Here is a 26,959-nt window from a genome sequence, read left to right on the forward strand (position 1 = left end):
GAGAAAAGAAAATATTAGACACGACAGAAGTCTTATTTATTCTTTCAAATCATAGCAAAATTCCAATCAATGCGATTCGATACGTTAATCTTGTTTTAAACATCTCTTTATTCGTATGTTTTCCAAGTTTATTTAAATCTTGAAAGAATATATTCTTTTGAAATATTTCCAATATTTCATATGCAAATATTGTGTAAATCAACCGATAAGTGTGTATTAATAATAATCAGAATAATAATGATAAGAATCACCGAAGTGAACCTATCGATTATATTCAATTCCTGTTTTAATATCTAATATTATCCTACCATAATTGAGTTAGAATGGCAGGAATCTTGGTAAATGCAGAACCGCGTCTGTCGATTGGACAAATCAAATGTTCAGACAAAGCTCTTGGTAGATCACGTAGTGTATCTCGAGTAAACGTATACTATATCAAAGACGATCTGTACTCCGTACCATCCCTCTAGATATTCTCGATACCACTGCTATTGTTCTCCGACAATCGACGATAATGAAAACTGTAATCAATTCAACTCGTACCATTCAAAAATAAGCGAATAAAAAAAATAGTAAAAGGAATTGAGAGAGTGGAAATGTGAGTAGTAAAAGAACTTTTCACAATTTCCCGAATGGCAAAATCACGCAGTTCGATCGATCGAGCACGTCACTCTGCTCGATGAAGTGTTACGAGTGATGTTCTATGCTTGCTTATATAGAGATAGGTTGTAATCGACGTTGACGATTTTGTGTGATCGAAAGTCTCGAAACTTGTTTCGAAATAATGCCAGAAACTTGCCTCAATTTAAATTTTTCTTGAAGTTCATGAATTTAACGTCGCTTGAGAACGGAATATCGATTAATAATGTTATTAAACGATAACGTATCTTTTTATCATTTTTCTTTTCAGACTATACCTATGTTTATGCTATACCTACGTACATATAGTACGTATATATGTACATACGTGATTTATTTCTCTGTAGACACGTTTCAAATGAAAAATCTTATTGTTTTTATTTAGATTTCCAGCAAAACTAAGAATGAATCCAATGATCTGAAAACATTTATTTATAAAGATAACATTAGATTATTGGGATCACATTTATGACATTTCAAATGATGTAACGTTTCAATGCTACAAAAGAATTAATGTAAATCAATTTTGAGAAGAAACATTATTATAATGGAAAAATATATGGACGTAGGTTTGGTATAGACGAACATTGATTCACAGGTTCGTCGTAAAAAGGAAAAAAGAATGGAAATCGTTTGTGAATGAATATCATATATAAAATTGAAAATGTCACATATGTCCGAATGGAAAATAACGTCTATTCTCAAGATCTAAATTGGTATATATGCTCTGTTGAAATAGAATGATTTCACTAGTTCAAACTCGTTTCAAATAAGTTGCTATATTTTTGAAGAGAAAAAGAGAAAGGAAGAGAGAAATTGAAGTAGACAGAGAAAGAGAGACAGACAAAGAGAAAATCGATCGAAATCGTAGCTTCTTTTCGTGTTCGTCGTAAAAACGGATAAGCCCTGACTGGCTAACTAAAGCAATAATTTATGTTCCCATGCGAGTATAGCAGCCAATAACCGCGTCGAGATGGTAACGGTGAGTATATACGATAAGGTGCATAGGTTCGTCGGGTGATCGAAGTAGTTGGCGAATGGAAGACCGAAGGCCGTAAACGTTACCCTCCCTGAACTTGCATTTAACATGGGCTTGTACAAAGTGCACCTTGGAAATGCGCCACGTGAACGAGTGGTCTCCTTCTACGAAGTGTTCTTAAAATATAGGCCAAGACTTCAAAGACGAATTTGAACAATCTTATTATTGAAACAATGTCGCACGAATTATATAGGTCCTCTCTATAAATGCTTTCTTCAGTGAGGTTTTAACCTTTCAAGTTAGAGGAAATAAAAGAAATAAACGTCTGTAGTATCGCCTTGTCGTCTGATTTATTTAGTATTTATCTACTACTAATGCTACATTATTCTCATCATTATTCAGTATCAAAATGTAATGTAATACCTGTTTATTCATCGATTCAATCTTCTGCTGAAGTCTTTTTACTGACGTAGAAATTTTGAGTTAATTGATAATTAAATTGTAAGCTATCGTGTACAAGTCTCTTTTGTTAACAGATCAGAAAACAAATAGAAATGTTAACAATTAAATGTAAGATATAACGATAGCTAATTTAAATTAAGTCGGCTACAGGTCTCTTTTTTCGAGATAATATTATTTACTTCGGCATTTGAACTTAAGTCAATTTATAAAGTCATTTGTTATTTGAACAGATTTCTGTGATCGTTGTAAAAGTGTTTTGAAGTGTAAAAAGAAATATGAAACAAGTGTGTGTTACGTAAAGTTTTCAAGCATACGCCAAAGTTAATTAACTCGAGTGAATATAAACAAAAATGATATATGTACATACAATATCACGTTTTTACAAATATCATTAACGAAATAGATTTTTTTAGATTTCGATCAGGTATTGCAAATGCATTGACGTAAAAGATTGGAATATACACACCGAGTTTGTCACGTATTCGTTGAATTTGCAAAATTCAATGATTTTTAAGAATACAAGAAAATACCAAAACTTTTCTCTCAGGAATTCATAAAACATCGAAAAAAAGTTATCGATGTGATTCTCTCTCGGTATCGTGGTCGTTCGAAAAAATCGAAAAACGCGAAACGATGCTGGTGATAGAATAAAGTATGGAGAACAAGAGAGAAAGTAGGGAAAGAAAAGTTAGGAAGGAAAAGTTGGAAATAGCCCACAGGGCTACGACAGTGTATGTGTGTGTGTGTGTGTGTATATATATATGTACGTAAGTAGAAATATATGCCATAGGTATAGGTATTATATGTAGATACATATACACCTAAGCGAAAATCTCGAGTCTTTCCAGTTCGCGTTAAATTTAGCGGACAGATTTAGTGGTGGTTTCCGCTTCTATAGTTTCGAATACGAACAGTTTCTCGTCACATATTGTTATTGTAATAGTGCGATTCCATTGGTGTCAAGAGCTTTTACAACTCAACTCTTCTCTCTTTCTTTCTTTCTTTCTTTCTTCCTTTCTTCCTTCCTTTCGAGTTTCTTTTCTTTTCTCTTATTAATGAAACCCTGTTATATATTATCTCACACAATATAATTTTTAGACATTTTAATTCAATTCTAAGTTTTTCTTTTCCTTCGTTAAAATTTTCTTTAGCTAAAATTAAATTATTCTTTCTCTCTCTCTCTCTCTCTCTCTCTCTCTCTCTCTCTCTCTCTCTGTTTCTTTTTGATATGTTTACGCAAGCTTTTCTTCTTTACTAATTATACATGCCAAACATATGATTTGCAACTGCGAACATACGAATGTACAACCATCGTGATTGCACACGAAAGATTCCTCTCACATCGTCTTTTTAGATTAAACCGATGAAAAGAGAATGGTAGAGAGAATAGGTTAAATGCAGTCGCAAACATGTTTCCGTACCGTAATACGTTACGTCTTGCTACATAGCAAGAACCAGCTGCGGAATATTAAAGCAACCTCCCATAGTCCCGTATCATTTTGGCGCATAATTAGGTATCCTATAAACGTACGCACACCGTTCTTCGTATACATATACTTTCATATATGTATTCAACGTGCATTTATTATGATCGGTTATGTCATTAGAAATAACTCAAACTATGTATACATATAGATGTTTACGAATTATTGAGTAATAATCGTAGACGTAAGGAATTCTTAACAAATTGGATTTATTTATTTAGATAAAATTTCTTTCTTTCAAAAAAATCAAATAAAATTTATTAAATTTTTACAATAGAATGTTCAAGTAATATTAAAACTCGTGTGATATCGGAAACAAACTAAAATGATTGGTTCCTTTCGACCGTGTTTGCAGTTTCGACAATAAATACCGAAAAGAAAAGAGAAAAAGAAACCAGTGTAGATTTAAAACATAAAGAAAAAAGAAAGAGAGAGAAGGAGAGACAAAGGGAGAGAAAAAGAGAGAATGAGATCTTTATGATTCTTCGATATCAGGGAACGTTATTGCACGCACGTTTACGAGAAACGTGAGCCTTGTTTTCTTATGACGAGTGAAATATATTCGATATCGAAGATACATTCGACCGATATCGATTGATCTCATGTATTATCGATTTTGCGCACGTATTTGCTTCCCCCTTACGCTTTCTTTCCTTCCTCACGCTTTTGTTCTCTTATTTTTCATTTCTCGCGCGTTACGATCCTCCTGAATTCTTTGTCGAGTTTTGTACGATCTTTTACGCTGATAGAATTTCTCAAAGTGAAATTAACAATAAAAGAACTCTTTGCAATTTTCAATAGAGCGTCTAACTTCCCATCAACTTATGTTTTATTTTTAAATACTCTTTATGTAATCAAATACCAGTTTAACTTATAACAGAGAACATGGTTGTTTTGTCGAATATTCGATTACTTCAAAGAGAAAAATCATCGTCGTTTTTGTTTATAAAAAACATTTTAAAACACAATTTTCTTTTCTAGAATTTAAGTTGTCACGTGATACCATGAAACGATTCTTTTGTATAACAAGAGACAAAACGTGATTTAACTTTTTTCAATCGAGCAAAAAACTGTTATATCCTACGACGTTATTATTATTCCATGATATTATTATTATTAATCGATATGAAATATTTACACGTAGTGTACATGAAGAAATGAAAATATTTTTAATCAGGAATAAAAATTTAAAACAGCGATTCCGAATCAATTTCGTTCGAATGATTGCGTGAAATGCGATATTGGTGACAGTAGTTATTTACATTGACGTAAATGAGAACGAAAACTCAAACGAAAAATCTATTTCTGTATGTAATAAAAAATTTATGAGTTTTAAGTAAAACTTGTGAGAGATGCCATTAAAAAGGAAATTAAAAATATATTACATTTTTTTTATTTTTCATCCCTTTGAAAGAAAAAAAAAAGAACACGAGTGGTTACTATTATTAGACATAATAAATATTAGAAAAAGTTGATCGTTACGTCGAATAGTTGTTATCTATTTTTATTAATAATAACAATTGTTTTATTTTTTTAATAAATAACAAGAATGTTCATTCTCTTCCATATCATTCTTGGTATTTTTAAAGCTATTTTCTCAATATACAAACAATTATTCGAATAATAAAAATTTTACTCGTATTCCCTTGTACGATGATTTCCCGTAAGACTCAATATCAACATCAGTGTTTCAATATATGCAAAGCGCAAACATCGGGAAATACAATTGCTTAACTTCATATGAAAAAAAAAAAAAAAAAAAAAAAAAAAACTGTATATCCACATTTTTTATCAACAAATATTTCTTTCCCTGGAATATTAAACTCTTTTTTTCTTTCTCTCTCTTTCTATTTACCTATCTATCTATCTATCTTTCTTTCTTTCTTTCGATCACGTTCTATCAATCGAGTTTCGTAATTGAAAAAGTCTCTTTTTTTTATATTTACGTGAACTATAAATAGAAAGTTTTAGAAAAATAAATGGTATCTACGTAGAGACATGTAACAAAAAAGAAAAAAGTGTTGCTCTTTTGTGTATTATTTTTGTTGTTGCGTTCGAAACGTCAAAAGTTTTTCGAGAGAGACCAGTCTAGTCATACTGGAATAGAATGATATTTTTTCTTCCGGCTCTGCCTTCAGCTTGCAACTTCCCGACGTGACTAAAACGCGACATTTTAATTGAAACGAATCACCGATGCGAGAAATTCGTCGCGTCAAAAGCAACGTGGATATAACATGTGTCGACCGGTTTACCGAGTTTCAATATTTCATTTAACGGAATATTTGTGTGATAGAAAGTGTAACGCTTGATGTCTAATGTTAATTTCGATAATATCTTGAGCAGCATCCATTCCGTAAATGCACTAAAGATAATTCTGTTATCGTTCACTCATTATGCCCTCTCTCTCTTTCTCTCTCTCTCATCTTCATCGAAAGGCGTTTCATATTTTAACGTGAGAGACTGAAATTTTATCGATTTCACGATCGTTCTTCTATCCAATCACTCTTTTCATATAATATACATATACATATATATATATATATATATATATATATATATACACACACACACTCCAGTAAAATTATAAGTCGCTATTAACCGAAATTGATTTTCTTGACACGCTAACGAGCAAAATGGAGATCGGTATTTACCTTCGAAGTTAGGTCGTTACAGCTCTTTTGCGGTGAGATCGAACGAGTTATTTTAGATCGAAGGTTGTACTTGTTTGCAAGTTCAAACACGATAATAAACCAAATATACTTTTTCTTGAATAATCGATCGTTTTGTGAATTAATCGTTGTATACTACTATTGATTAGAAAACTTGGTTGAAATCCACACGTACTTTCAAGTATTAGAAAAAGAAAAGAAAATTAAATTTGATAAGAGCAACGTACGATTTTAAGTTGATGACGAATGTACCAGTTTCCTTCGAAATGAATAGGTATTTTCATCAATGAAGTATGCAATCATGGTCATTTGATCATTTCGACGATGATAATGAGAATAAATTAAGCGTGCAATAATACAGCCGCGAAATCATAATTAGTATCCACGTATGATGGATGGTCCTAACTGACTTGCGTGTTTATAACTGACAATATGCAAACATTTCCTACGTGAATTCTAAGTTTTATAAAGAAATATTAATTCATTCTTGACGAATGACATAAACATTTTCTCTAAAAATCTGACAATATATTATACAAGGAAATTTATATTATAAAAAAATACCTTAATCTTATATTATTAGATTAATTTTAATAACAAAATTTTTTTATCGGAGAATAGAATAATAAAAATATTTTCGATCGGAAATAAAAGATTGTAGAATGACTTTATTAAAATTGTTTTTTCTTTTGATTAAATAAAAATCGAGCAATAAAATCGAGAAATAAAATTACATTGATCCAACGATAAACGATACTTTTTTTCTTATTTCAACGGAAAACGTCAAATCGTGCAAAAGTTAAATATCGATCCGGATAATATTCAATTCGAGTCTTGGAAGTATCTCATGATTTTCTATCCGATTATCTTTAATGCACGGTTATTCTTTATTGGATGGCACTAATTCGAAATATCTCCATCCACTTCGAATTCGAATAGTTCTTAAGACAGAGCATATAGATAAATTATTCTCGGTAATCCGTCTCCGTGATCTATTTTATCTCATCTAACGACACGATAAGTTGAAAAATTTAATTTTCTAAGATATTTAATATTTCAACGATTACATTTCTCGTTTAACTTATTACTCATCGAGCGATAAACGCTACATTCCAGTTACATAAAATTTTGCGAAGGTAAATGATACAAAATCGTTCGAAAGAAAATATATTGAAGAATCAATAGTTTGAATGTCTTATTTAAGTAATAAATCGTTTTTGAATATCCTCTCGATAAAAATATAAATTTTTTAAACGTTTTAATTGAACGCGCGCGTTAAGTTGTAATATTTGATTTTTAAAAGTATTTAAAATTCCAATTTTATTTTAAATTCACTTATCACTCATTGTCAGTGCGACAAAAACTGTATAAAATTGTTATCACAAAAATCGTATGAAAGCGTTTAAAGAGAATTATCAAATAAAAAATATTGAAGTAGAGAATAAATCAGATTTGAATGTTTTATTTACAAGGAAATTTATATTTTTCAGTGGCTTCACACACGTTTCGCACGCGTGCATCATATCCTGGGTGATAACGTGCAAACGCGAATATGTAGCTCGTGTTCGTAAAACACGACCTTCGTTTATTCGATCAGGAGTTGGATTCGGTACGGCTCCTGCTCAAGTAATAGGTGGAAGGGACAGATGTGCATGTTCGGAATCGTTGAAAGCGAGTCGATTCAATTGAAATATCAGCTTATTCACGGATCGCTGAGGTGCATTGACGAATCCAATAAAATCACGAAAGCTCGGCGTGTAACGCTTCAACAATTTCAAGCATCTTTCAGTCTTGGTGCTTTTGTTGCACAAAACAAGCCTTTTTATTCGCATGCCAATTCGATTTGAGCGGATAATGTGAAAAGATATCATGCGGTAAATTAGAACAATCAAAACGATTTTTCTCAAATTCGTGATATCGTTCGTTCGAACGATCTACTCTTTATATTTTCACTCTTTATTTTTTATCCACTTATCTGCGTAATAATACATGAGATTTTACAGAGAAATCGTTGATGATTATAAACCTTTTTATTTACTTTTCTAATTATGGCAATTTTTAAATTGCTTTTTAAACGATCTAGCTTATCTCACTTCGACGATACTTAATGGTCGTGTTGTTGATCGAACGTGATGCTATTCTTGTCTTTTAATGAAGAGAAATTATGAGCTACCGTCAAGAAAAGGTAATAAAAATTGACAGGATCGTAAAAGAATACACGAACGATCGTTATATATATATATATATATTCTTTAATAATAATAATAATAATAGTGAAATTGTTTTAAATATATCGACGACATAAATATAATTAATCGGGAAGAAAAAAATTCTTGTTAGTTCAAAGGAGAATGTTTTTTGTAATTTGTCATGAAAATGCAAAAAAGAAGAAAAAAAGAAAATGAACAGAAAAAATGTCTTTGCAGATCAAAGGTTAAGCGAAATTTCATCGACATCAAGAAAGCTATGTGCCAATTCAGCGAAAATGTACGGGTACGAGCCATGAGCTCATGACCCAAGAAGACCTGATTCATGCGTCTAAGAAGATAAAGGAAAAGAATGACTTCTCTATCGTCGACAGCTCGCCAGTATATCTTCCTTTCCTATGTCTGACTTCGCACCTTTGCCTTGAATTTCTTGGCGTGTCTGGTTACTTTCGAAAATTTTCTCCACACGCTCTCTCTCTCTCTCTCTCTCTCTCTCTCTCTCTCTCTCTCTCTCTCTCTCTCTCTCTTCGTTTTTCCTGTCAACTCTTTGACCTTTTTTTCTACCGAGATGAATCGTTCCAAGATTAAGTTACAAAATTCTTTACAAAACACGTTTGAATTTATTTCGAGAATGTCAGTTTTACTTTTATGAGAATTTCGTCGTATATTTCGACGTATATGGAGACATAAAAAAGAAGAAAAGAAAGAAGAAGAAGTTATTTATTTTTATTAAACGTTTAAGAGTTTTTTCAGTTCGCTCACGAGAACGTGTAATTATCATCATCCGGAAAAATGTATAGTCGGGTAATACATCAACTACGGTAAGAAGTTATATCGAATGGTTGTTCAATCAAGAAAATTTAAATCTACTTAATGGACGTCTAGCGAGCTTGTAACGGAGACCGACGACGAGAGTTGCACTAGACACGCGAACTCGAGATCTTTGAGCACGATAAGTTAGTCGTCGAATAAAAGCATCGAAACTACAACGAACGATGGCGATTTGCATTTCCCGCCCTTTTTCACGAACGATCGTGATGTTTTCCACGACAAATCTTCCGGCATCTTGTAAACGATTTAGATAGGTTCGTATGAAAATCGAAAAAAAAAATTACGATTTGAATTTCTCTTTCTTCATTTATATTTATAGAAAATTGTAGGAAATATGGAGTTTTTAAGATAAATAAAAAAAAATAATATTCTTTCATAGATTTTTTTTTTTTTAATAAAAATATTGTTCATATCGAACTAATTATCATTCATCATCACAATTTTATAAATATTAAGCAATAATAGAGTATCAATAATCACTGAGATTCTCACAATAATCCACGTTCTTAATATACACATATATGCAAAATTTTAATGTACCTACCGATGTCAGAGAGATTTCCGATACTTCCATTCAGATTCCAATACTCACATTGCTTGAACAGAAATTAGAGACAATCTATAATTCAACGATAAATATACAGATGCGTCCAAATATTTATCACCACAGATTTTAACAACAGATTACCTTTTCGAACAAATGAACTGTGGTTTGTTCAATTTAAGAAAATAATTGATAATAGCTAATTGATATGGAAGGAAACAAAAAAGTTGAACTATCGCATCGAAATAGACCATTGAACAAATTGATTTTTAATAAGCGTTATGAAATTCGGTAAATTATTCCCTGAATATCATATTCGTTTCATGAACAAAATGAAAAAAATACAATCATCGAATCCATTCATTGCGAATTTATTGATCCTCGTTTATTATCTCGAACAATATAGCAAGAAGAAAAAAATAATATAAATTTATTTAGATGCAATTTTAAAAAAATTAACAAATGGAAAAGCTTGGCGATTGTGAAATAAGTAATTGAATTTAATTTGAGATAATTGAAAAGCGGACAAATTGGATTTGTAGGATGCCTGTGATTTGAATCGCATCGACAATTAAAAGTTTCTCGTAAAACTCGATCGACTGTTTCTTTTCAATCGCTTTTATAGATACGTCTTAATGTATTACGATATAACTATTTTGTCGTTTAGTATTTTTTATCGGACGAATAATTTTAACTTCACTTTGTATATTATACAAAGTAAAAATATATCGTTAAATATTTGAAGATTGCATTAGCTACATAATGCAGAGTATAAAAAAGCTGACTATTATTGTCTCTTCGCTCGAAAATATTCAAATGAAATCGTATAAACTGAAGCGGTCCTTCTAATTTCATACTTTTCTCTCTCTCTCTTTCTCTCTGCTTCTTCTTTTCTGCTGCTATTTTAATATAAAAATAATGAATGCAGGCGATATTCTTTACGAAACATAATTATATTTGAAAATTGAATGTAAAGAACGCGATAGGTGGTTTAATTGAATGAAAGAAAAGAATTATGATCGCCGTCAACTTCTATGTACGACGATTGCTTAATAACAAAAATGTCAGATATAAAAATCGAATAGTTAACGAAAAAAAAGAGATATAAAAAAGAATAGCCAATATTCGAAGCAAGAATGGAATGAGAAAGTAAGTTGAAAGTGAAAAAGGTATATGCTTATATCGAAGGTAATATAAACTTTCGGCTAACTCTCGATAGATGTATAAAAATCTCGATTTAGATGAAAGTTGCGAAAGAAAGAAAGAAAGAAACATAACCAGATGGTAGGTCACTTTGCGTGTTACAAAAGTCTAGCGACGATCCTGAAATTCATGGTAAATTTGAAGTCACGCTCACGGCTGGCTAGGAACGAGAACTGGAAGCTTGCCAAATAGTCACGAGAAGAGGAGAGCAAACAAGTAAAGTTTGAGAGTATTTCGTTGCACGCGTAGAAGGTTTCACGTGTAAATGTATATCAATCTATATATACATACTTAAGCACGTGCACGCGTATTTCTTCTTCATTTGTTACGAATTCGTTAACAATTGCTTCTTGACATTTTTAACATTTTCCAATATTCTTTTCTCTCTCTCTCTCTCTCTCTCTCTCTCTCTCTCTCTCTCTCTCTCTCTCTCTCTCTATCTCCATCTATCTATCTATCTATCTTCCTCTCCATTTTCTTTATTCAAAAAAAAAAATAAATAAATAAAATACGATGAAACAACCGAATGAAACACCGGATATTTCTTTTTTCCGGGAACAAATTTAGTCGATCTTTGTCCGAGAAAAAAGCGTCAGAATTATTTCGTGACTTGGACTTCTAAAAGCGTATCCTTAATTTTCTTATTTCTATCTGGACACATTCATCCCTGCTCTATCTTTTGTTATTTTTATTTTTTTGCCACGCCATGCAACCATCTTTCTTCTTTTCTTTCTTTCTTTCTTTCTTTCTTCCTTTCTTTCTTTCTTCTCTTTTTTCTTTCTTCCCTTTTTTCTGCCTCTCTTGCTCGTTGGGGCGTGTGTAGAGCGAATACTAGCTTTCAGTGAGAAAATTAGTTCCTCTTAACGCGAGAGTAAATGAGACGTCCATCCATGTTACACCATGGTGAATTGGAAGTGAAGAATTCTATGTTCCTTCATTTCTTCTCTCTTTTTACCGTCATTTCAATTACTAAATCGTTCCGATCAATAAAAATTAATTAAAAGATGAGAAATTCTTTCTGGATCGATCGTAACGATTTTGCTTTAAAAGCGTCTTCAAACGTTGTCGCCTTAATCGTCGCGTGTTACGCTTCGCCAACCATTAACCCAGTGATTATTGCTTTTTAACGCTCTTTACGCCATTAAGAATGAACGCACGTAATGATCCATAAAATCGGAGGAAAGTTTCTCAACCGTATATAACTTCCTATGATACGACAACTCGTGGCTTTTTATTGCTCTCTCTCTCTCTCTCTCTCTCTTTCTCTCTCTCTCTCTCTCTCTCTCTCTCTCTCTCTCTCTCTCTCTCTCTCTCTCTCTCTCTCTCTTTGTCTATCTATCCTGATAGTACCTATCAGAGTAACAAATTTTTAATAATAGGACAATAAAGGGTATACGCTCAGGCTTTTTTTTTATTATAGAGCTCTCTTAATTACGAGTAACGATAACGAGGATCCCGTTGTTACTGGTACTCTGCTGCTGCTGCTTTTATCATTAATTTACTTTACTTTTTATGTTTTATTTCTTTTTATTTTCTATTCCTATTTCTCCTTTTTTTTATTATTCATTCTGTGTTTTTCTTTTTTCCTTTTCTTTTTTTACAAAATGTCTTACAGGATATATTAAATTTTTCTGAACTTGTCAGTAAGAAAAAAATATTTCATTTTCACGAAATTATGACAATTCGGAAATTCAAGAAGATAACATTTGCTCATTAGCATACTGGAACAGAAAACAAGGTACTGATACATTTTTGGTGTTTCGAAATGTATTGTATTATATAGACTTTGTAATTTATAAGGATTTTATTACAAATACATTCAACGAAAAAAGAATAAAAATTATTAAATGTAAAACGAACACAAAGAACCAGAGAGATGAGGAATATGAAGTGAAGTCACGCAGGAATGCAAATAAGAATTCTATCGAGAAAAATTCTTTTATCAGGTTCGATAAGAAAGAGAAAAAAAGAGAGAGAAAGAGAAAAAATTCACTTAGGTAATGGAATCCGCCAATATACAAAAATATTATCTCAAAAAAATATCAGTATATATAATTATTATTATTCTTCATCCTTGCATATAGAAAATTATTTTAAGAAATTTAAAAAATGAAATGGAAGGAATCATTCTGATCAAGCATCTTCATAGAAAACAAGTAAAAAATGTTCTTTCTTTCTTGTATGAAGATGATCATGTTGGAATATGGTGTAAGAGATAAGAGATGATGAAAAAGAAGTCAGAAATAACTGAACAATCATGCGAACATATAAAAAGAATTTTCAAAGGACGCAGAATACAACTCGCCTTGGCAAGAACATTTTAAGAAAATTATATATATTTTCTGACGAGTCATTGCTTCTTTCTCTCTCTCCCTCCCTCTCTCTCTCTCTCTCTCTCTCCTATTGTTAATTATTATGATATATTCTGCTATTATCTATTATGATATATCTTATCTATCTATTTACGTCTATCTATTCGTCGAAATATTTCGAAAGAAATACGAGGATGATGGAAGGAATCTTGAAAGTTTCATCTCTTATAACGGGACGTAAACGGGAAGAAAAAATACGGAGATGAAGTGTAACAGTATTCATAGTAATTAAGTTGAAAAATAGGTGCCAGTTAAAGAGCCAGTTTCTCATGGAAAACTTTGGTTGATATATACATATGTATACCTATACTCTTCGTATTCTATCTAATTGAGAACGCTGTTGCTTTATCCTGTCATTAAAAAGCATACAACATGACTTTTCGAGCTCATTATCTGCGGTTATTCGTGCAGTAAATTTCCGAATGAAAGAGTATCGAATTTAATTATTATTCTTTTTATCTATATAATCTATGTATCAACATATTATTTATTGTAAAAAATGTAGAATATTTTTTCGTTAAAGAGATATTAAATTTATGATATGATTTTTATTCATAATAATTATTATCATATTAATTCTTTTAATCGTTTTAATTATTTATATGTTTATATATGCATATATTGTATTATTTGTATTTATTTGTATTTATTTGTATTTATTCGTGTATTTGATTAATATTTATATATTAATTATAGGTATATATAAATTTATGAGATAAACTCAAGTTTGAATAAAAAAAAGCTGTTAAAAACTTCTGATTATACGTATATAAATCTGGATACATACGTAGATATATATATAAAAACGATCATAAATACAGCTTGTAAAAATTTTATGAGAAGAAGTTCGTTAAAAATGTATCGAAAAAAGAGATCGATCAAAGCATTTTCTCAGTGTTCTCTTTTTCCTCGATCGAAGCTCGTTCCAATGACGTTTCTCTTTGCCGAGTCTCACGAAAACACATGAGTCGCGAGCTTTGATCGTTTCGCAGGGATACGAAGGAAAACATTTAAAGAAAATACTCGAGAATGTAAGGATCGATCGGGAGAGAAAAATATTCTCGTCTCGATGTCGGACGATTTCTCGCGTGCGTTTTAAAAGAGCAACGAATAGCTCGTGGTGGAATTTGGCGAACAATGCGAATCGTGGAAATACGACAGAAGAAATAAGACGAATGAGTCTGCCTTTTGGAAGAGGATTGAAAAAGCGACGGTTCTCACGAGTATTCGTGAGAAACGATAAAATCAAGCATGAGACTGGAAAAGGGGTTTATCGTCGTTGAGAGGCCGTCGAGAGGCCGTATTTCGCGTTCGAATTTGCAGCCGGATGGACGTTACTTTAGAGAGTGAAAGAGGGAAAAAAAGGAAGAGAGTGAGAGAAAGAGAGAATGTAACAGCGAACGAAAGAACAAGAGAGAACGATAGAGCCAGCAAGGATAAGTGGTCCTTTCAAGCGAGACTGTCCGCCTATCGTAAAAATGTGTGCTTGCACGTGTGTCCTAGATTTCGGTCAAAGTGCTGACCAGCCGCAACCCTTGCGAAATTGTTATGAAAAGTCGTGCATTTCGCACGACACTCTCTCTCTCTCTCTCTCTCTCTCTCTCTCTCTCTCTCTCTCTCTCTCTCTCTCTCTCTCTCTCTCTCTCTCTCTCTCTCTCTCTATCTCTATCTCTATCTCTATCTCTTTTCTATCTCGTTCTCCCTTATCCCTTTCAATGGTTAGATTTTTAGAAAAAGAATAAAAGAAAAAGCCGAAGGAAAATGTCAACAATATAAAGGTCCATTTCATGTAATGCTTTTACTACTTCGTAGGTTTACACAACGAAAAGATTAAGCGGGTCATACGAGTTATCTAAAAAGTAAACGATCTAAAGAACGAAATATTTGTCTTATTAAGCACGACATATTTGTCTTATTAAGTAGGAAATATTGCGTCTCTAAGGTAAACACAAGTTCCATTGTACTTGTAATTATGGTGCTTCTAATAATAACGGAAAATAGAAGAATAACACGTAGTTTTATTTGCGTGACATAGTATTTGTCATTATTAGGAAGAATTGTTTGTACTATCTTTCTCTTTCTTTTTTTCTCTCTGACATTTTTTTCGTCAGAGAATTTTAATTACAATGAATCCTTATTGTACATTTTCAAAAAAGTCTATTTATTAAAAAATTTCCATCTTTTTAAGTAATAGCAAATAAAAGAATATTATGAGATTTCAACAGGAGAAGCTTTATAAAACTAGTATCTATTTATAACTGTTATCGTGGACGTATACATAGGACGACTATAAAATCAATAGACAATGTCTTAGGAGGTAGCTAAGTTAGAGTGAGTATATTACGCAAGAAAAAAAGTTTCGAAGATGATCCAGAGATTTTCCTCGGATTAAAATTTCTTTTCGAAATCCATATATGCAATTTGCATTCGCTAGAATTTAAAGATAGTTTTAATACGTCTTCTTCGAGCCAGACATAATGCGTCAGCATTTTCGATGAAATGCCAAACGCAAAGCGACGGACTTCTTTCGACGAGACAAAAGAAATCGAAGCAGACGGATAAGCCGATAATATCTGACATTCCTAACCACCGCTGACCCAAATATTTTTAGCAAAATTAAAAATATATCTACGTCGTTACGTAATCGTAATAAACTAACCTGAGAATGATCGATCAATCACCTTATTAGCAATGAACTTCATATCGAAATATTCCCTCTAATGACTTTTAATCCTTAGCCATCTACGGCGCCGATGAGAAAACCTCAACGTTCTATTTCAATTAAGAGCGATATCGATAGAAACGTTAGTATGTAATTAACGTTCGGTGTAATGTCAAGTTAAATTCTTGGGTAGTCCTACAGTATGAAAGAATACCGAACTATTTATAGCTTCGGATCTAAACTCTGTAAAAGCTTTTCTCTTATCTTCTCTCTCTTTCTTTCTCTTTATATGTATACATATATATATATATATATATATATATATATATATATCTTTCTATCTATTTATCTATCTATCTATCCATCTCTCTTTCTCTCTTTCTCATCCACAGGAAAATCTTTCTGCGATCCAGCACATTCGTGGCTTTTGCCCCAGGATGATAAGTCATCGTTCGCGGGTACTTTATTTCCAGGCGAATAACGGCCGACGACACGGAAGTAATCCGCGTATTTCTCTCCTTCCATCTTGAGTTTTACAATCGATAATCCGTAGCGGTCCGACGGAAAGCATGACGTCGGAAAGCATGTCCTCGGTGATCGATGTCGCTTGCACGTCGGTATTATTGGCCGTAAGCGTTATACAGGCTCACTTTGCATAACTTTTAAATTATGCGTTCTATGAAAAATTGTTGTATATAAAAGTTGCATAGTTTCAAGAGGGTCGTTAGATGGCATATCAATTTTTTTCTTAGGTAAAAACATTACGTAGATTTGAAGGTCACAACTTTGCTTTTTTCAATGAAATAATAGATATACTTATTGATTATATGCATTATATACATGTCGGCCAACATTCAAACGAAGTTTCAATTCTCAGTAAAAATGTATTCATCTTTATCGATTTTAAATTTAACATTTAACAAAGTGTTTCACTTTGTTTCTTTAAATTAACTTCAGGTTAATAATTGAATGTCGTTAAAAAATTTAAGGAGGTAACTTTGTTTACTTGACAGTATTGGCCAACATAAGTAATTTTATTAAAAACCTGCATAACTTTGATATAAAACGATTTTTTATGCAACGTATAATTTAAAAGTTATGCGAAGTGTGTATATTACGTGTCTCAGAATTTCTATCACATTACGGTAACTCAGCACTGTGCAAGTTGTAACTAAATCGAATGAACTTTATAAATCGAGCAACAATACATTCGGTGTCGTCTACTAACTATTCCGATCTTCATCCACTGTTTCTCTTCTTCTTCCTCTTTTAAATTTCTTAATTTTCCCTTTACCGACCGAACTTTTCACAAATTAATAATCCCAAAACTTTTCAGTCCAATTAAAGAAAGATATTTCCTTCTACATCAGTTCTTCGTACTCGTCACATAACTATTCTAAAATATACTTTCTTTCAATTCTCATACATACATGAAACGATTCATAAAGCTTTTCGTTGATCGTGTATAAAAGAAAAAAATAACTTCAAATGTTACTAACTGATTCTTCTTTGGCATTTGCATATGCTTACGTCTAGCTATTTTCTGTACAATCGATTTCATCCTCAGTAAATAACAACGGATAGGTACCTATATAACTACATTAAGTAAATATTGGATGCAAAAAGAAAATTTTTATTCGTCGAACGTTCGTCATTTTTGGTCAGAAAAGCTTTTACCGATCGAAAAAATTATCTAAATAAACAGCGGTATTTATAGGCTGAGAAAATGTCGAGAGTTCATTATTCCATTTAAAAGTTGGCATTGTAATCTATTTTCTTTCTGATTCATAGCAATTATATTTTTAGTTATATGTCGGAGTCGAGTCGTTAGCCGAGAAAAGTCGAGACAAGAGTGGCGGATTAATTTTCACGGGCGACAAAATATTCCGTGGGTAAATCTCTGTGCTAAATTCATATGTTGTTGTCGCTTAAACACATATCACGAAAAAGGAACTCGTAAATCGTTTAAGCAAATTATTATTCTGGAATTTATTATGTAACAAGATGTTTACAAAATATTAATATCTATTAACAATAATAAAAATCATATTAATAATATAGGAAAAATATAGATTGAAATAGAATTTTATAACGCATCATAATTATTTTATAATGATAAAATACCTATAGTATATCTTTATTTTCTTTACATTTAATATCGAATTATATTAAAGAGATTAAATTAAGTTACTTTTTGTAAAAATTCGGCATTAAAATCATTGCATATGCATGAAAAGAAGAAAAAGAAAAATTTAAAAACAAAATTTATAAAATTGAATCATTTTATTTTATATATATATATATATATATATATATATATATATATATATATATATATACACACACACACATACACCTTATATATGGACTTTCTTGATACCTACAGTATATAAAATCGGTTTATTAGGAAAAACTTAAATTTTACTGACTATCATCAGTTGAAAGAAGACTTTACTATAGTAAAACGCAATATAGTCAACGCAAAACATTTCTTTAAGAATAAAGTCTCTTGTAGTACCTAAAACATTCTCGTAATTACCATCCCGTGAGACTATACCATATATATACTCGTAACAATGTTTCTACATCCATCTTTTTATTATTATCCTTTTTTCCTATCTTTCTTAAAAGAAAAGAAGAGAGGAAAAAGAAAACGAAAAAAAGAAGTAAAGAATAAAGGATCGATGTAATATTGGCTGCTCTTACGTTTTCTTTTATAATATTGTATGTCAAACGAATTTTGAAAAATGAAGACAGCATCGATCTTTCGAATGCTCTTTATCGCAATATACTAACGTACATGCTTCCACTGAAATATCCGATTTTGAATGTTACCACTTTGAAGCTATTCATCGAAGCGAGTAGAGATCGGAAGCTTTTATAAATGAAATTGGCTTCGGTAAAAAGGTTCAATGATTATATTCAATAAAAGAGTACATGATAATGGAGAAAATAGAGTCCATTGAAAATGGAATAGTAATTAAAATTCAGGGATAAAAACGAGCTTAAAAGAGACTTAAATGTCAGTCGCGAACAGCGTTTAAATAATAGACGTAATAATCCTCTTGTTTGGAGACACGCACACAAATATGTATATTAAAAATAACGAACAGTAGATATTCTAATTTTCAACGAGAGAATGCTTGATTCCATTGAAAACCACCGATAGGATAATCCATTGTTTCTATAAAACGATGCACGAAGATAATTACTAGACAAAGCACAATTAAAGATACATAATTCTCTAAAAATTATTTGTGAAATTTTTATGATATCTCGCGTAAGTAAATGCACTTCATATAGCGTGTAAAGTACGTTAGCAAAATTACTATTGATAAAACTAAGAACACAACAATATAATTTTTAAAAGGACCATATATATTCGATCAATTTAATAGTCATTGTAATTCCAATGGGAGAATTTTTCTCGTAATTTGAAATTACTTTAATTACGTTCGTAAATGTGCTTGTATTTAATGAAGTTAATAATTCGATCAACAATGATTATTCCACGCTTATTAGTTCCTAATTTTTCAGGACTCTTTTAGCGGACAAATGAGTGATATAAATGCAAATGAACTACTAATGATACAAACCGTAAAGATACCACGCTAAAAATACGCCCTTCAAAAGCAACGATAATATATGTGTATACATTTTTCTCGTTCACACCGTAGAGAAAAGAAGCCTTTATCAAATATTAAGGACCCTTCAACCACGCCATGATATCGTGTATATGTAAATCACGTATGTAAATGTAAATAAGCACTTATACAATAAGTTTATCGTCCTTGAATAGACGAGTGCAGCAAATGAAAAATTTACTTGCCTTTGCGTAACTCAAAGGAAACATTTTAAATCTGGCGAAAGAAATGTCTCAATCGACACATTAATTAAGCGCTCAAGAAACATGTAATAAACTATTCAGAAGTATCCATGCACGAAATACTTTGAAAGAAGATACGACTCTTGATCATTTCTCTGTGTAAAAGAATGTAAGAGAGAATGAGAAAATATACAAGCGCACGAGATTGTCAAGTTTGAAAGTGCAATCTGGATCGTTGAAGGCGTGCCGATTAATTCGACAGACGAGACGAATTTACTTCCATCGCTTAGAACTTTCCAACTTGTAATTAGCCCTGCGATAAGGAAAGATATCGCCGAAGGATGATTACTTCTTATATAATCAACCTTAGAGCACTTCTCACTACCGTAAAATTAATTACAACATTTTTACACTCCTCTTTCATTCACTTAATATCTAGTTACTTCATTTAATATCTATCACATCACTTTCCTAACTGTTCCTCTCTACTATTCCGATCGAACATTGATTAAACAGTCTTTAACAAACTCTAGAATAAGTAGAAATTAGATCGTATAAGGATTCTACAGAAGGAGTTAGACCTCGTCTAGCAGAAGAGAAAATAGAAAGTTTGTAATATATATTCTAATTTCTTTTCATTCGATGAATTTTTCCCTATCGTTCAATTTAAAAAATATCGAAGAACTTTGTGTAGGTTGGTTTTTAAACTCGATCTAAAGTTATCACGATTTGATTATATTTACTTTCGAAATTTTTACTCGTTCGAAATTTAAATTTTTCACTATACCTACATTATTTCCTTCCTTGACTATCTCACGTAAAAAAAGAAAACGTTATTTGCCTCGTTATTTTTTATTGAATGATAAACAAAAAAGAATATATAAATTTATTCGAATGTATGAAAAACAATCGTAAAACAATAGTAATTTTCGATTACATGGGAAATTCTTCAATTGGAATCACAACATCGTTATCTTTTCGAGGAACATTTTAATTACTCGTAGTCGATTTAACATACATTTCTCATTCCACTGCAAATGTTGAAATTCCGTCGATTTATCCAAAGCTCATTATATTTATCTCAATTTATCGTTACGTACTAATGTACACTTATAAATAATCAGCCATACAAGGCAATTATAAACACATTTATTTATTATAGAAATTTTTCTTTTAATTTTCACTTATAATATACAGTTACTGATGCAGACAGCCAATCCACTAAACGATTAATTGAAACGTTTGTTGGTCGCAAATATTATAATAATACATTTGATTATATTATTACATTTGATATCAATTCGATAATAATCGGCGAGCTGTTATATATTGATTTCTTTTCTCGATTCTTACTATCTCTATCTCTATCTCTATCTCTTTCGTTCTCATATTAATCATGGATCTGATAGGTCAAAAGGACAGAGTTACTTTTAATAGAGGACAAAGGTTTAATCAATAGAATTCATTTCTTACTTCGACGTGTATAAAGCAAAAGCAAAAATAAAGTCGATAAATCAGATTATATGCAATGCCAGTAAAATTTACGATTTTTTTTTTTTTTATATTCTGGTCGATGGATGAATAAATCTTTGTAAAACTTTCTTCACTGCGAAACTTTTAAATCTTAGGTCTAATAAGGAACTGATTGTAAAACCGATGATTGCGAAACTATTATTTTCACGAATAATCCATTCATAGATAAAATGGATAATTAAATAATATAGGTCAATGTATGAATATACATATATATAATATATTAATTTATTAAATTAAATTAATCTAATTTATTATCGCATTCGCTTGACACTTTGATACAATAAGTATATACTCAAAAGAAGAAACAAAAGCTCGATCGTATCTTCGATTTATATGGAATAAAATTTCATTTAAACTACATCCGCTATGCATTATTAACATTTTGATGCTCTTTATAAATCTCTTTAATTAGATACGATTGCAAAGAATTTTTCAAATCAATAAACTCTTTCTTTAACGTGGAATTGGAAAATCCGGAAAAATTAAAACGGAAAATGAAAATTCCCTGCTTGAAATTAATTCCTGGTTGAAAGAGGGAAAATTGGAAAAACAAGTACAGTGATCGATCGTACACAATACGAAAAAACAGAGCTTTTTCTTTGAATATGTAAAGATTAAAAAGCATATCAATAATTCTGCGCATATCGATGAGTCGATTAATCGACGACTTATTCTCAGGTCAATTGGCTTCATAATTAGACCATCACAAAAAATAAAAATGTCTTGTACACTTGTATTGATCTTACTACACGTACGTTCGCAAACGAAAATAGTTGGAAAAAATATTATAAAGCTAATTTCGATTTCTCGAATAAAAAAGAAAGGCTAGAACAAAATCGATCCTTTTGTAAAATCTGCTTTAATTATTGCTACGTTTTATTCATCATTGATTAGAGCATAAAGGGATAATACCCTCATACGGTCTGTCTTATTATGGCTATTAAAGCGATTTACGACGTAACAAGTGGAAACGCCTACTGATACCACACGTACCAATTTAACTGGATTAATTGTAAAATTAATTGTCGTCAATTACAACGACCTGGCATATTTTATATTCTAGGGAACATGAATTTTGTGGCCCTATTGAATTTTGAAGGACGAAAATGAATATTTTGAACGACGCGTGGCTACGCATAAATCGTTTTAACTTTTGTGCCAAGCACCATGTGTCACGCAAAGTTTAACGGATGAGGGAAACGATTTTAGATAAAAAAAAAAAAATAAATAAATAAAGGAAAAGAAAAAAATATCACAGATAGCAAGTAATAAAATAATATATACGGACCTAAACGAGCCATTACTACTCATATTCTTCCGATCTTATAAATTTTATGTAAAAGTCGGAGCTATATATAGATAACAAAAACCATTGAGATTCTCCATTCTCCTAATTCGCATATCCACCCTCTTATCTCTCTCTCTCTCTCTTTCTCTTCATTTCTAAATCAAGTGATCCGCATAATTCCGATATACAGGCGTATTCTGCCAACAAAAGTAAGAAGGAGAGAGAGAAAGAGAGGGGGAGAGAGAGAGAGAGAGAGAGAAAGAGACAAAAACGATGAACAGGAGATCGTTATAGAAGCATAGACTCCAAGTGAACCGATCTATTGTCCGCTACAAGAATACTAGGACGTACACTCACCTCGGCTAAATTGGTTGTTACTGGCAATAACCCTCTCGGCGTTCTTCCTGGCAATGTAAAACCACTCGCTGCTGTTGCTCAAGTACTTATACTCGATCGCTAAGTCCTTTACTAAAACACCCTCCTGATCCTGAAGCCGATGAGCAAAGGGACAATAGAGCCAGTGATCTTTGTACTGAAGCTTGTCGTAGCAGTTACCGGCGGCAAAGATATCTTCATCGAACTCGACCATTGAAAGCACGCTTGCATGTAGAAGATATTCCGAGGAAAGCATCACCTCAGGTGCATATTTCCATAACCTGGTGAGCATGTTGGCCCGATTTACCGCGAGATTTGCCTCGAGCCGAAACCTTTCTTGAGCGTAACGGTCGACGACACCTTCGCCGAGATTGAGATCAGTACCGGCGGTACAGTTTTCCCCAAGTAAATGTTGATTCTCGATTATACGAAGAAACCTCGTGACAATGTCGACTTGGACGGATTCCTTCTCGAGATGTCGTTTCGTGGAAAGATTATCTATCTCAATGTCTGAAGTTGTACTCTCCTCTATATCCTCGTAATCATTGATTCTACTTATCGAACTGTTTTCAACGACTTGACGAATAACGAACTTATCGAAATCCTCGATAGACACACCGTCGAAATCGTTTTCGCTAGGATCTATCTTCGAGGAGTCTTCATCGATCGTAGAAGAGTGTAGAACACGGCCGTAAGCGATGATCGAATTCTCCGTCGAATCGAACGGATCCTCGATTCGATGCTTATCCGATCGAGAAATTTTTTTAAACTTGTTCACCAAGATATCTTCTTTCTCGCGATGCTCCACACGAGCTACGTCAGCGTGCTGTCGAAAGACTTTACGAATTAGCTCGTTCAGCTGTCTCGTTGACTCGGTCCACGTCTCTGGGGTACCGTAAGACCATCGATCCTTCTTTGTCGTATCATCCCCTTTACCTTCCCTTCCTTCCCTTGACTCGTATCTCCTCGAATAATTCGAATCTTCAAGCACCTTCTCGTTCTCCGTATCGGTAAAATTCGAAGAAAGGTGTATTCTTTTCGTCCTAACGCGCAACGACTCCAGATCTTCGAGTTTGATTTGTCTAACGAAATGACTGCGAGATCTGCCATGTCTGATCTGAGTCGTTTGCGGTTTCTCGATATTCGTCTCCAATTCTTTCTCAATTTCCTTACTGGCCAATTCCGAGGTTACACCTCGTGCCTTCCCATTGGTCGGTGTTTCGACGAAAACCACGTAATTCTTCGCATTTGTTGAATCCTCTTCTCGCGAGCTCTTATCCATCAGTCGATCCATGGCGAAGGTTCGTTGCCGATGACTCTGTTGATGATGCAAATACTCCTTGGACATCTCGATCTCCGTTGATTCCCTCTTGCTGGTTATTAACAAAAATTCGTGCGTAAACGCGAGCAGAACAAGAGCGTAACGAAATTTACTGACACTCATCGTTAGACCGATCCCTTCTTCTTTTCGATCATTAGGAACTTTCTCCTTCTTTTTCCCCTTTATTCCGAGGATCCTTTCTCGTGATAAATCACGTCATGGTGTGACCACTATCACCACAATTGGCACTAGTAATTTTTGACAAGAGCAATATATCTTTGCAAATCCTCTTTGTGATTTGTATTCTTCTTCTTCGTCGTCGTCGGACGCAAACGTGAAAGAGTTTAGCTAGTTTTTCTTTTCCTTCTACCCTTTCCTCCTCTTATCCCTTCGAACGAAATTCCAACGCCACAAGGCACTGCACCTTCCACTTGGACGATCGCAAAAACGTGCCTGTCTTTCTCGATCTCGCAAGTGACAACGACATCGACATGACTGATTCCCTTCGTGTCACCCTGGAAGACAGAGGAGGCCTTCTTCGTGGTGTTTAATCGATATGAAGAAAAAAAAATCTCCGTGGAACGTACGTTATTTACGAGAATCGAATTTTCTTATCGAGAGTCGGTCGATCGACCGAACGCATAGTTCATCGATTTTCTGCGATCTTCGTCGCCTTAAAAGACATAGATAAGTGAGAGAAAAAGAGAAGTTGGATAGATAGGGATAAGGAGCGTTCAAAAAAAAAAAAACCAGTCACTTTCACGCTCGCAATTTCAATGGAGATTCATCGATACCAATTCTATCTTCCATTCTCTTGTCTCTTTCTTTGCGCCGATTACGATTTTGGTACTTTGCTCGATTTTTTTTTTTTTTTTCAAGAAGCAAGATAAGTACAATTAAAACGATAGAAATATGTAGGAAGAGAGGATGAAGAAACAGAAGATTATTTTAAATCTTATCGTAAAACTACGAATAGAAGTCATAAATTAGATCGAATGTCATTGTGTCTCTTTTTCCTTTTTACAAGTTCGGTGATTGGAAAAGAGCACGGAAAGGGGGAAAGCGAGAAAAACGTGACACTGAGAGTTAGTAATTTTAGTTAGAAAAAAGCGTGAAGAAATGAACCGTAGTCTCTCATCGTGTCACGCTCGCACGCGGCGTTGAACTGAGGGATGAAAACTGGCTGCTACCCTACGGAGAGCCGTTGCAACAAGAAAGGGAAACGCACGTAGAGCGCATGTCTCCTATCTCTCTCACTCCTCCTTTCACACACACATACGTACACAAATGACAATCCTTCTGTTCGATTTTCTTCAAACAATTGAGATCAAATTCATTGTATTTTCTTGGCAATTTTAAAATTGACGCGACTGGAATAAGTCTCCAACACAAATTGCATTACTTTTGTTCAAATACAGATTAATGGAAGTCAATGAACTGAGAAGCTAAAAAAAGATCGATTGATCAAAGGATCCGAATCCTTTCATTTTTCATTTACCTTTGAAATTTACCTTTGAAAAGGATGAAATTCAAAATTAAATTAAGAGATTCGATTACACTTAAATTTGATCCTTGCTTTGAAAGGTACCTTGACGTTTTAACATATGTTCTAATTAAATTCTGTTTCAAAACAAGAGACAGTACGACAATATAGAATTACCTCATTGACCGCGAGTATCCTCTACAAAAATAATTATGTACCTACATAATCACGTATCCGTATATAGACGTAAATATGACGTGAACAACTTTAATTGTTATATACCTCAATCATTTTCGATTCGCTCCAAATACATTTTCTATCTCTTTTTCTTTTTCTATTTCTTGTTTATTCTATCCTTTCTAATTAATACGAGGACGATTGCTCGCGACCTCACTTGTCATCCTTATTATCTAGGCCGTCTATTTTTCGCACGATAGTATATTGCATGACAAAAAATAAAAAACGAAAGATATCCCCTTTCTAATGTCATCGTTTTTCTTATCGTAATGCGAAAAAACGATTTAACAAAGATATTAGTGCACGAAAAGATTAACGTCAATGAACTTCTATTATATTATGACATGCATTTTGCGCCAAGTAATTTTGTAGCCTTTGTTTTATCGGTGATCTTAAGATTGAATAAATTTATGAGAGATAATTAGAAAAAGAAAGAGAAAGAGAAAGAGAAAAAGAGAACTTTCTTTTTGCGATATAATCTGTTAATAAACATCAAGGTTCTCACGTACGAATCGAACTTGCGAAGCTTTTAATCGTTGTCACGAGATAAAGATCGTTACACTAATCGTACTTCTAATCACGGTATTCCTCGACTCGTTTGCATTCCGGGTGCTATGTTACATAAGCCCTTTGTCCTTTATGCTACACCACGCGAATAAATGAATAGGTGAGAAATTCGATGACCTTGTCGAGCATAAACCTATTCTAAATGGCTCATTAAAATGGATTTAAACGACAAGGCTTATTATTTAGTTAGCTCTCAATTATTCGACATAGGTATGATTAGCAATTAGAATGTGTCAGCATTACCGTCTAATTAATTAATAACGTGAAATTAAGA

At 32.6% G+C, this 26,959-nt stretch overlaps 1 protein-coding gene across 1 annotated transcript in view; it reads right to left on the reverse strand.

Annotated features, from left to right (window-relative positions):
- LOC127066405 (probable G-protein coupled receptor 158) overlaps positions 1-26,836 on the reverse strand; it is an 87,713-nt gene extending 60,877 nt beyond the window's left edge. Inside the window, exon 1 of the mRNA XM_051000127.1 lies at positions 23,060-26,836. Coding sequence (XP_050856084.1) covers positions 23,060-24,521 — 1,462 coding nt within the window. The 5' untranslated portion in view covers positions 24,522-26,836. The remainder of the gene's footprint in view (positions 1-23,059) is intronic.
- Between the last annotated feature and the right edge of the window lie 123 nt (positions 26,837-26,959).

Source organism: Vespula vulgaris, chromosome 9 (assembly GCF_905475345.1).
Source record: "Vespula vulgaris chromosome 9, iyVesVulg1.1, whole genome shotgun sequence".
NCBI lineage: Eukaryota > Metazoa > Arthropoda > Insecta > Hymenoptera > Vespidae > Vespula > Vespula vulgaris.